Source organism: Galeopterus variegatus, unplaced genomic scaffold (assembly GCF_000696425.1).
Source record: "Galeopterus variegatus unplaced genomic scaffold, G_variegatus-3.0.2 Scaffold3894, whole genome shotgun sequence".
Lineage (NCBI taxonomy): Eukaryota > Metazoa > Chordata > Mammalia > Dermoptera > Cynocephalidae > Galeopterus > Galeopterus variegatus.
Genome location: NW_007730005.1, coordinates 70,088 through 82,977, shown reverse-complemented (window position 1 = coordinate 82,977; position 12,890 = coordinate 70,088). Strand labels below are relative to the sequence as shown.

At 32.4% G+C, this 12,890-nt stretch overlaps 1 protein-coding gene across 2 annotated transcripts in view; it reads left to right on the top strand.

The window, feature by feature from the left end:
* Nucleotides 1-12,590, top strand: part of LOC103601822 (ephrin type-A receptor 7) — a 103,449-nt gene extending 90,859 nt beyond the window's left edge. The window contains exons 12-14 of one of the 2 annotated variants that reach the window (XM_008586236.1): nucleotides 1,693-1,886; nucleotides 6,948-7,103; nucleotides 9,040-12,590. In XM_008586236.1, the coding sequence (XP_008584458.1) occupies nucleotides 1,693-1,886; nucleotides 6,948-7,103; nucleotides 9,040-9,154 (465 nt within the window). In that variant the 3' untranslated portion in view covers nucleotides 9,155-12,590. Of the gene's footprint in view, nucleotides 1-1,692; nucleotides 1,887-6,947; nucleotides 7,108-9,039 lie in introns of those variants that run through there. The other variant, XM_008586237.1, reaches the window with a different exon arrangement.
* Nucleotides 12,591-12,890: the final 300 nt, after the last annotated feature.

Here is a 12,890-nt window from a genome sequence, read left to right as displayed (position 1 = left end):
TTCTAATTATGCTGTTAAAGTGCTATTTGAGCAAACACATTTAATGTTGAATATTCAAATCGAGAAAAACTGGATAATTCAAAATAATGAATTTCATTCTGGGATAAAATTTTCTAGGTAAAATCTTTTTTACTTGTAGTCTCCAGTCGGGGTTCATGGAGAGATTTAGGAGCTCTGTGAATACCATGATACACGTGGGAACTCTTGTGTATATGTGAATATATTGTTTTTTCTGGGAAATATGACTTAATCAGATTTTCAAGTGTGTGTGTGTGTGTGTGTGTGTGTGTGTGTATATATATATATTTTTTTTTTTTTTAATTAGACTTGAGGGACTTATTATATGAACCAATTCACTTTAAATTGTTTAAACTTAGTCACTAAGAATTTGTCAGGAATTTGAGAAAGCCCTCAAATTTCAAATGCTTTTGATTTTAAAAGTCTTTTCATACGGCACCCTGAAAACAAGATGTAAATTAATGGTTACATATCTAAGCAAGTCCACAGAATTCCAGGCCGAATGCTGAATAAGGTGAGGTTTCTGTAAACACTCTGAAGAAATATAAAAGCAGTGGTGTACAAGTCACTGAGTTAGGAGGCTATAGTTTTGCTCTGGACAGGGCAGTGAATGAGAAAAACTTAGGAAAAGATAATATGTCTACGCTTGACCAGACCCACACCCAAATAGGTTATCCCTTGATTAACACTTGCATAAGCACTCATTTGTATTTTCATATGCCTGCAACTTTCTTGAGTTTTAACTGCAGTGGAATCAATTGAACCTAATTATTTGTTATTAAAATCAAGAGCTTAAGCTTTCCAAATAAATTTTCAACTTCCGGTCTTCTGAAAAATCTGCAGATAGTTAGCCCTTTCAGTTAATGGCCTTTCAAAGAAAAAGCTTTATGTACGTAAATATAGTCAAATGTGAATATTGCAGAGATTGAAAATACTTTCTTGGTTTTCACAGCAGCTGTCTTTTAATTTAATTTATATCTTGATTAGTCCAAATAAAATATTTTACTTTCAGGTTATGAAATTTTTAAATTCTTTATTACATAGGTTGTATATATTTTTTTGTTATAGTACTCAACAAAGTATTTTTTTCTTACTTTAAGATAGGCCAATAAATTGTTAATTTTATTAGTAGGTAGTCATAAGGATGATAAAAAGTTTATGATTCCTTAAAGATATATGGTACATAAGGATCATTTCTTAAATTCATTCATTAGAAGTCATTTAAGAACTTTGGAGATATATAACTTGTAACTATGTTTCATAGAGCTAAAATGTGAGCCCTCATTTTTCCTTTTAAAAGTTACCACTGATTTATTACTTTGTATTTTCTCATATTAAGATAGAAACAAAATTGTGATTTTTTTCTTTTTAAACTTTGCTGTAATCCCATAAGTGGAGTCCAACAAATGTAATTGCATAAAATGTGGGTCATGTTATTGTAAGGTTAATGAAATGAAAATGAGCATTGAACAGAGAACATAAGCCAATCATTTTATATCCCACTCTGAGTTATCACAGGCCCATTATAATGGGTTTTTTCTGTGGTCCTTTATCTCTTAATTACAGTAGTCATGCTGTAATAATATAGAAACTCTTCTCAGCAAGTAACTTTTGTTTTTATTTCTAGGTATTTCTTGACAGCATATGCCAAAGACGTGTCCTTTTGGCTGTTAGGTTATAAAAGCAATAGAAGAAGGTTATCGCTTACCAGCACCCATGGACTGCCCAGCTGGTCTTCACCAGCTAATGCTGGATTGTTGGCAAAAGGAGCGTGCTGAAAGGCCAAAGTTTGAACAGATAGTCGGAATTCTAGACAAAATGATTCGAAACCCAAATAGCCTGAAAACACCCCTGGGAACTTGTAGTAGGTAAGAAATATTTAAGGGAATGAAATCTAGAAGAAATTCAGATATTCACATAAATCATTTATCTCCTCAACCCCACCCCAATGGCTAGTTAACTTTTGTGTTGAAATATAAATTTATATTAAATATATTGTGTTGACAGAAGGTTTTTTTAATTTATTTTTAGATGGCTTACCTTATTTAGTCTTTAAAGAAAATCTATGAATTATTATTTTCTTTTTTCTTAAAGGTTATAATAGATACCGCTAGCTGTCTCTTTTAGAAAACATTGTAAACTGAATTTTTGTGATAAGGTGGCATTTCACATGTTCAGACCAATATTATTATTACATGGGTTTTTATTACTGCTGCCCTAGTTTTGTTTTTTGTTATATGCATGTTATCTATTTCATTGTTTTGCTTTGAGTTATTTAGTAAAAGGAGTCTGTGAGGTTAGTTCATAAGAGTAATTTAATACATGATTGAAGAGTTATACCCATTACAAACAGTCCATTCTTTGCACTTGGCTTGCTCCATTGTAATGCATGTTAGATTTTAATGTGCTATTCTTGAAAGTCAGCATGCATCTTAAGAATATGTTTCTCTAAAAATATTAAGGTCATCAACATTTCTTAAAGCCAGCTTTTTGTCTGCCTGCTTTTGGCCTTATTTTTTTCAAAAACTCAAGGTTACCTCTTTTTTTTTTTAGAAAGTCATTTTTTAAAAAAATTCTACTGTTATTATGTCAGTTAGTGTCAAAGGATTTGTTAATTCCCTTAAATGTTATTTTAGTATTCTACAAGCCCTTCTTATTTGTATTGTTTACCTTCGTGTTATTTTTTTCTGTGCTGCTCAGATTTGTAACAATTTGTGATTTTTATGATCTGTTTTTGTTTTTCATGTAAATTAAAAAACCAGGTCCAAATGATATGTAACTTTTAGACTTTCTGATTGCCGTGTACAAATGTTTATAGAAGCTTATTTTTCATTTATCATTAACAATCAAAGCTTGATATAAACAGTATCTCAAGCTGTTATTAGGTATAAATAGGGAATTTTGTGCTGATAAAATTTTTAAAACCAGCACTCTGAGTAGGAAAGCCCTAATTTGTAACCTTTCTCAATTTTCTAGTATAACCCTTCCTGCACACTGATTTCAATCTGCCAGTGTGAGGTCACTAAATTTGGAGTTGGGAAGGGATGTAGTCACCTCTCATGAATCAGTACAAACTGGCTCCAGCACACCACTGTGTCTTACAGCACTAGACACCAAGCTTCATATTATTTAAAAGAATAGTGTGCTTGATAATATTTTGTCATAGTACATTTACATATTTTTATGTCCTGTTTAAAAGTGTCATCTGAACTCAGCAAAGTGTATCTTTTTTGGCTCATTGTGGGTAGTTTCTTTCAGAACTTCAGAATTTCTTTTCACAACTTGCAGAATTTTAAAATTTATGGGCAAATATGTGCACTCACGAATGTATATAAGTAAAATAGTTCCATAACATGTTCACTTATGAAAACCTCTGGGATTAAAAACGTTTCCATCTCTTGCACCCTGGGTGAACTTAATTGCTGCTCCCTATTGCTGAATTAACTAGGAAATGTCATCATATCCTGCACTTCATACACCCCTTAATAACATGCTTAATATTCATGGATGTTTTGGAAAAAAGTCAGTCTTTTGCAAAGCAGTGTGCCTCACTCTTATCTAAATAAATTATTTTGCCTACCAGGCAATTTATTTTCTTATAATTGAACCTCAATAATATTTTTAATGTCCTTTTGGCTGTTAGGTTATAAAAGCAATAGAAGAAGGTTATCGCTTACCAGCACCCATGGACTGCCCAGCTGGTCTTCACCAGCTAATGCTGGATTGTTGGCAAAAGGAGCGTGCTGAAAGGCCAAAGTTTGAACAGATAGTCGGAATTCTAGACAAAATGATTCGAAACCCAAATAGCCTGAAAACACCCCTGGGAACTTGTAGTAGGTAAGAAATATTTAAGGGAATGAAATCTAGAAGAAATTCAGATATTCACATAAATCATTTATCTCCTCAACCCCACCCCAATGGCTAGTTAACTTTTGTGTTGAAATATAAATTTATATTCGGGATAATGACTCCATCACTTTCCACATATATATGTAAAACTACTTTTCATAGTAGTGAGTATATGTTGTATTTAGGAAGTAGAATCATCAGACAGTGATGACTAATAGGCTGTGCATATAAGAGAAAGAAGTTATCTAAAGCAGTTCTCAGCTTTCTGCCTGGGATGACTGGAAGTGTAATTAATTGAAATAGTAAAAGGTTGGTGGGAAGGTAATAATTTCAATTTCTAATATATAGAGTACCTATGGAAAATCCAGGTGAAGATATCTAGTAAACTGATAGAAACACAGTGTAGGGATCAGAAGAGAATTTGGGCTAAGATTTTATACTTAAAAATACTTTTTAAATTATTATAATCTATTTACCTTTTAAACTTTAGAATTTACATCTATTCTTACATTAAAGAAAAAAGTGGAGTCTGACTTTTTTCCTCTTATACAAAAGATTTTCTCCAAAAAATTGTTGATGCCAGTTACTTCATTCATTACATGCTCCAAGCTTTTACATTTTAATGTGCTATTCTTGAAAGTCAGCATGCATCTTAAGAATATGTTTCTCTAAAAATATTAAGGTCATCAACATTTCTTAAAGCCAGCTTTTTGTCTGCCTGCTTTTGGCCTTATTTTTTTCAAAAACTCAAGGTTACCTCTTTTTTTTTTTAGAAAGTCATTTTTTAAAAAAATTCTACTGTTATTATGTCAGTTAGTGTCAAAGGATTTGTTAATTCCCTTAAATGTTATTTTAGTATTCTACAAGCCCTTCTTATTTGTATTGTTTACCTTCGTGTTATTTTTTTCTGTGCTGCTCAGATTTGTAACAATTTGTGATTTTTATGATCTGTTTTTGTTTTTCATGTAAATTAAAAAACCAGGTCCAAATGATATGTAACTTTTAGACTTTCTGATTGCCGTGTACAAATGTTTATAGAAGCTTATTTTTCATTTATCATTAACAATCAAAGCTTGATATAAACAGTATCTCAAGCTGTTATTAGGTATAAATAGGGAATTTTGTGCTGATAAAATTTTTAAAACCAGCACTCTGAGTAGGAAAGCCCTAATTTGTAACCTTTCTCAATTTTCTAGTATAACCCTTCCTGCACACTGATTTCAATCTGCCAGTGTGAGGTCACTAAATTTGGAGTTGGGAAGGGATGTAGTCACCTCTCATGAATCAGTACAAACTGGCTCCAGCACACCACTGTGTCTTACAGCACTAGACACCAAGCTTCATATTATTTAAAAGAATAGTGTGCTTGATAATATTTTGTCATAGTACATTTACATATTTTTATGTCCTGTTTAAAAGTGTCATCTGAACTCAGCAAAGTGTATCTTTTTTGGCTCATTGTGGGTAGTTTCTTTCAGAACTTCAGAATTTCTTTTCACAACTTGCAGAATTTTAAAATTTATGGGCAAATATGTGCACTCACGAATGTATATAAGTAAAATAGTTCCATAACATGTTCACTTATGAAAACCTCTGGGATTAAAAACGTTTCCATCTCTTGCACCCTGGGTGAACTTAATTGCTGCTCCCTATTGCTGAATTAACTAGGAAATGTCATCATATCCTGCACTTCATACACCCCTTAATAACATGCTTAATATTCATGGATGTTTTGGAAAAAAGTCAGTCTTTTGCAAAGCAGTGTGCCTCACTCTTATCTAAATAAATTATTTTGCCTACCAGGCAATTTATTTTCTTATAATTGAACCTCAATAATATTTTTAATGTCCTTTTGGCTGTTAGGTTATAAAAGCAATAGAAGAAGGTTATCGCTTACCAGCACCCATGGACTGCCCAGCTGGTCTTCACCAGCTAATGCTGGATTGTTGGCAAAAGGAGCGTGCTGAAAGGCCAAAGTTTGAACAGATAGTCGGAATTCTAGACAAAATGATTCGAAACCCAAATAGCCTGAAAACACCCCTGGGAACTTGTAGTAGGTAAGAAATATTTAAGGGAATGAAATCTAGAAGAAATTCAGATATTCACATAAATCATTTATCTCCTCAACCCCACCCCAATGGCTAGTTAACTTTTGTGTTGAAATATAAATTTATATTAAATATATTGTGTTGACAGAAGGTTTTTTTAATTTATTTTTAGATGGCTTACCTTATTTAGTCTTTAAAGAAAATCTATGAATTATTATTTTCTTTTTTCTTAAAGGTTATAATAGATACCGCTAGCTGTCTCTTTTAGAAAACATTGTAAACTGAATTTTTGTGATAAGGTGGCATTTCACATGTTCAGACCAATATTATTATTACATGGGTTTTTATTACTGCTGCCCTAGTTTTGTTTTTTGTTATATGCATGTTATCTATTTCATTGTTTTGCTTTGAGTTATTTAGTAAAAGGAGTCTGTGAGGTTAGTTCATAAGAGTAATTTAATACATGATTGAAGAGTTATACCCATTACAAACAGTCCATTCTTTGCACTTGGCTTGCTCCATTGTAATGCATGTTAGTTGTTATTCACCTTCAGCTGCCAGGTAATTGATGCTCTGGTCTGTACTGGTGGTGGGTTAGACACTCGTAGAAGTGTATTAACTCCCAAGGCACTCACAAAGGTGCCTCAGTTCAGCAGAAGCATAATGTTCTCAATAGCACCCTCGTGACTTGAACAAGTTAGAACACAGCCAGATGTTCTTCTTTTACTCCCAGTTACTTTTGGAGAAGCAAATGAGCAAGTATTTACTGATTTCAAATACTGCTGGCTGTAAAAACACACAGGAGACTCACCTGGTGATCATCACACCTAAATAAATGGAAATTTAAGAGTTTGTGGTTATTTGGCAGCCTGTATGCTTTAGGTTTTTATTAGCATTCCCGTTTATGTGTTATTATATACACCAATTCAAATACCTATTTTTATTTTTATACCCTTATTTTTGTATGGGCCAAGACATTATTTTTTCAGTAGTTCATGAGAAAATTTGCTTTTCTGTTTCATTCATATCTAGGCCAATAAGCCCTCTTCTGGATCAAAACGCTCCTGACTTCACTGCCTTCTGTTCAGTTGGAGAATGGCTACAAGCTATTAAGATGGAAAGATACAAAGATAACTTCACAGCAGCTGGCTACAACTCCCTTGAGTCAGTGGCCAGGATGACTATTGAGTAAGTTTAAACTTTAAAAATTATATTTAAGAATTTATTACATACAATCCACACTTTATATGTTAGATTATTTTCTTTATATTAAAAAGATATGAACCACAAAATCAGGGAAAAAAGCATTTCTTTAATAAGTTCTTACTATGTGCCAGGCATTATACTAAACAGAACTTTAAACATGCATTATCTTTTTTAATCCTCACAGCAACAATTTTATTAAGTCAATAGTTTTATACTCATTTTACAAAAAGTGAGGCTAAGGCTCAGATAATTTAAATATTTCCCTTAAACTAACTGTACTATTGCAATATTTTAGCTTTTTGTAAATACCTAAGTAAGTGACAAGTAATATGGCTCCCATAGCCAGTGTTCTAAACACTAGCCGGTGAGGCTTTCTCTTGCATTAACCATTGTGTCATTTAGGTTCCTATTTACCCAGGAAACTTTCTCCATTGCAAAGGAGGGTTTCTTCCATCATGTTTTTGTTGTTAGTTACTAAACATCTCAAAATGTCATGCCTAATACCAAAATGCATTAGGATGTCTAATATGATTAGTTTCTAAAGAGGTCAAGGAAGCTTAATTCAATTAACTGTAGCTAAGAGTTTAACTTACTTTTTTGGAAAGTGTGTGATTGGTTCAATTTTTTTTAATGACCTGGTAAAACAGTGTTTGAAATTGATATGAACTGGAAGTTAAAAGTACTAAATTTTCCATAACTGTAGCTAAGAGTTTAACTTACTTTTTTGGAAAGTGTGTGATTGGTTCAATTTTTTTTTAATGACCTGGTAAAACAGTGTTTGAAATTGATATGAACTGGAAGTTAAAAGTACTAAATTTTCCCTTCTGGTTCCATCACTGATGATGTGGTCTTATAAAATCTGTTTAGTGTCCCCAAACCTCAGTTTCCCTGATTGCAGCATAACTCTCATGGGTGATGCACCTACCCTCAGTCAATGTGTCTGAAAATGGGAAATAGTTATCAGGGTTCTATTCATGGGATCCTGTTTCATGTACTGTCATGGGAAGGGTTCTACATTTTTCAGTGAGAAGACAACCAGCAATCCAATACTCTTTCCTGTTATATACAAAGAAGTGTCTTGTACATGACTTTAAACACATGCATGCTATCTTGTTCTGTTTTCTTCTTGTCACCACATGAGTGAAGTTGGCATATTTACACCTTGATCTCTGAAGTAATCTATAACTCTGAAATACTGTGTTTCTCAAAGTCAGTGCTATGAAATACCATAATACAGTACTATTGCAATATTTTAGCTTTTTGTAAATACCTAAGCTCAACCTTTCTGGCTATAAGGAAAGGTAAAAGTACATAAACAGATACAATTAACTTAAATCAAATTTAAGCTATTAAATGTAGGTACTGCATATATTAAAAATAGTTTTTCTCTAACATGTAGCCACGTAATTTAGCTGAACTGGAGTATACAACCAGTATGCTCAGAATTACCACATGATGGTTAAACTCAGTATAAAATTTTCTGCGATTATTGATGATTCTCAATCTTTCCACTAGGAGCCAGGAAATGTTTCCATTCATACCATATCTTACATTTCCAATTAAAAATTTTTAAACTCCAGTGAGATTCAAGAGTACAGCATTTCAAACAACATTTCCTAACCTTACCTAGAGTTAATAATTTTAAGACTTTAATAATTTTTTATATAAAATTTCAAGTCAGTTTAAAAATAACTGTCACGGCCGATTGAGAGCCTGGACAGTTAGGCTTCTGCAAAGAGAATGTTGATGCAGGTTACCATTCTGATCCACTGCAGGAATATGTTATAATACCCAGAAACACTAAGATAAGATCTGTTTGCCTCAGATAAACTCTGTTTAATTAAACAGTTGATGACAGTTTAGAACCATATAAATTCTTTGTAAGATACCTAATAAAAAATGCATTTGTCTTTTCCAGGGATGTGATGAGTTTAGGGATCACGCTGGTTGGCCATCAAAAGAAAATCATGAGCAGCATTCAGACTATGAGGGCACAAATGCTACATTTACATGGAACTGGCATTCAAGTGTGATAAGCATTTCTCCCTTCTAAGGGAGATTGCGGACTGTAAGTGAACAGTACTGGCCTTCAGTATATGCATAGAATGCTGCTAGAAGACAGTTGATGTCCTGGGTCCTTTCTACAAGTGAAGAGAAGATTTAAGAAGCACCTATAGACTTGAACTCCTAAGTGCCACCAGAATATATAAAAAGGGAATTTAGGATCCACCACTGGTGGCCAGAAAAACAGCAGTGACAATAAACAAAGTACTACCTGAAAAACATCCAAACACCTTGAGCTCTCTAACCTCCTTTTTATCTTATAGACTTTTTAAAGTGTACATAAAAAATTTAAGAGAGAATATATTTGTCAAATAAAATCATGATCTAATTGTTAAAATCAATGAAATATTTTCCTTAAATATGTGATTTCAGACTATTCATTTAAAAAATCATTTGTGTTTATTCTTCATAAGGACTTTGTTTTAGAAAGTTGTTTATAACTTTGGACCTTTTTAGTGTTAAATCTATTACACATTACTACACTGGGTACCTTTGAAGGAAGCTCAAATTTTAAAAAATCATAGCATGATTGAAGATATATCTCTGTCAGAACATTGGTATCCTTTCTGTGCCATTTTATTTTGCTTAATCTGTGTTGTTTGATATTGTTTGCTAATTGGCAGGTCGTCAAGAAAATGCAAGTTGCCAAGAGCTCTGATATTTTTTAAAAGGAAATTTTTTTTGTAAAGATAAAACAACACATTATCTTTTCAATGAAAAAAAGCAATAATGATCCATAAATACTATAAGGCACTTTTAACAGATTGTTTGTAGAGTGATTTTACTAGATAGAATTTAATGATAAAAAAAAATACTCAAATTTTAGGTTTGTGACTATTTAGTAAAAAAGATGAGGCACCTCATCTGAAGAAAGCTGGTGTAGGCAAGTCTCTGAAAGCAAGAACTCTCCAGTGTTACCTAAAATTTAATCTGAGCACATCAAGATTTTTTCAGTCTTGTGACATTAGGAAATTTAGGAGTAATAGTTGACCTATATTTTTTATCCTCTTCTGTTGAATGCAGTCCAAACATGAAAGGAAAGAATCAAGTTTTATGTTAGAACTCTGAAGCATGATAAAAAGGGGCAGTTCACAATTTTCATCATTCGAAAACAAATTTGCTGCACAGAATATCACCTTTGCAGTTAAAGCAAAGCAAAACAAAACAAAAAAAGTCTTTTATTTGTGAACACTGATGCAAGAAACTTTTTAAATGAAAGAATTTTTTTTGCCCTTATAAGGAAGAGGTGAAGGATCTGGCTTTTTTTCTTATGCTTTATTTATTAAACCATATTATTTGATTACTTTATTAGAATTTCATAAGCAATAATTAAATGTGTCTTTATAGATATTACAGGAATGTATACATATTATAAGTAATGATTTCAAAAGTTATGAAAATCATGAGCCACCCCAGAATTGAACTGTTGTACTTCCAAAGAGAATTGGGTTGTTTATAATGATTTTAATACAGAAAGATCCCAGGGATCGGTCATAATTGGTCTTGTTTGATAATGTGGGCATCCACAAACAAACAAATAACAGAAACAAAATCTGTAAATGTTCTTTTGTAAAACTTGTAAATTTTATTTATACTGTCTTGTTTTGTACACACATTTCTCTGTAGTGGGCTCTGAATACATTGAAAATGCACTATATTTTTCTATTTTACTTGCAGAGCATCACAAAAGAACAGGTATTTTCAGTGCTACATAATGTGTTTTCCCACATTTAGGACCAAAGATGGCTATAGAAAAACTCAAATGGATTGCTTCCCAAACCCCTCCCCACCCTTTTTTTTTTTTTCTTTTAAATCACTGTACAGTGTTATTTGATATTTTAATTTATTTTTTGATTGACTAGAAAAATCATTTTAATTTCACTAAAGTGTTTTTTGTCCCTAAGGAAAAGTAATCTGTAAAAATAATTTTAATTAGCATAATACAGTCACCTAGACACTTCCATTTGTAATCTTTGTAATAGACTGTAAATATATTTTTGGAACTATAACACAATGTGCTTGAGGGTTATTTTTCAGTGTCTGCAGTGTATACAAGTGTTTATACTCAGTACAGCACTTTACAATTCTAATCAGTAGCATTGGCCTTTGTGAGAATGAGTGAAAGAGTTGAGTGAGTGTTCTTAATTCCGTTTGGATTCTAGACTCACTAATAATGAAGTTCTTTTCTTGTTCATAGCTTAAGGTGCTTATTTTTTCTATTAAAATTAAATTAACAAAAAGCCATTCTAGAAATAGAAGACATAGTATGGTACATGCAAACGGTGTCTTTCCTGCTTTTTTCTAGCACTAGATTTATAGTTGAGTCGTCTTTCTTGAGTAGAAGGGCAGAATAAAGTTTTTTTGAGTTTTTTTTTCAAAAATAACTTTTTCTTCAGCAATATACCTCATCTGCCTTAAATTTTTTACAGCTCTTTACAGGGAAAGGGGAGAAGGGATGGGAAAGACACACAGCACAATAGGAAGTGTATGACTACATCACTCTCATTTGTAGGTTTCTTTTCCCGATCAACTTTATGATTTTGATTCATGTATGTGAAACAAATATTAAGAGAAAAAGAATTAACATTGTAATGCTGATTGTAAAATTCTCTTCCAGAAAGAGATGAGATGGTATAATGATAAGAATGTACAATTTGCACCTTGAAATCTTTTTTTTTGATAAATTAGTGCTCAGGGGAGGAAAAGTAGAGAAAGTGAACGTCGAAAATAGAATTCCAAAATTATAAAAATGCAAAGGAAATGGCCTCCTTTCTTTAACAGAGCCACCTTTTTTAGAATGCTGTCTTCACACTTGACCTGTGTTTTGCATTCAGTACTGAAATAAAAGGAACTTTTATTACATCTGAATCTAACATTTTCTCAGCAATTGATCTGGGCCTTGTTTACTAGAACTGGTGGTTTATGCTTGTCAGAGCACTATTAGTTGAATCATATTGTATACTTATGTAATCTACATTAGCTAGTACTGTTTAGGAATATATTTTAATTGCTCTTCTTATCCGTGTTTCTAAGACAATTAAAATGGTGTAATACACCTCTCTCTTTTATTTAGGTAATGCTGATATTCTCCTTTTTGTTTCCTGAGTAGCCTAGAACTGTGCTACTCGCTGATGTGCATGTACAAATAAATTACTGATGTGTATTTTTTTGCTATATGTGGAGAAATCATGGGGAACTTGGGGCGAGATGTGCTTTTTGTTGGTTGAATTTGTCCCTCCTTGCCTAAGAATTACTACAGGGGTCATCATTTTATAAGGACAAACTGCTTTTGAAACAGTGTCTTCAATGTATCAAGCACAAATAACTCTTTCTTCAACACGAATCTTAAGTCTCTTTCTACCAGCTTAAAAAAATAAATGAGTCTATTAGACAATGTAAAGAAAATTCTGTCTCCAATCATTGGCGGATTCCTTTACATCCCTTATGCATTCTTTATTTTCTTACACAATATCATGAGAAGAGAGAAAGTTTTATTGAAATATTTCAGTGGGCCAATTAGAGTATGGAGAAAAAATAATCTTTTGCTTCCCCTCATCCTCTTGCACACTGACATAATCCCACTGTAATTATTACAAAATAAGAAGACTGTGTCTTCAAAGAGCTATATTGTCAACATCTTAGTTAGAAACATTTTTTAGTTTCCTCCTGAAAATACTACTACATGGTACTACCAAGAATATTTGC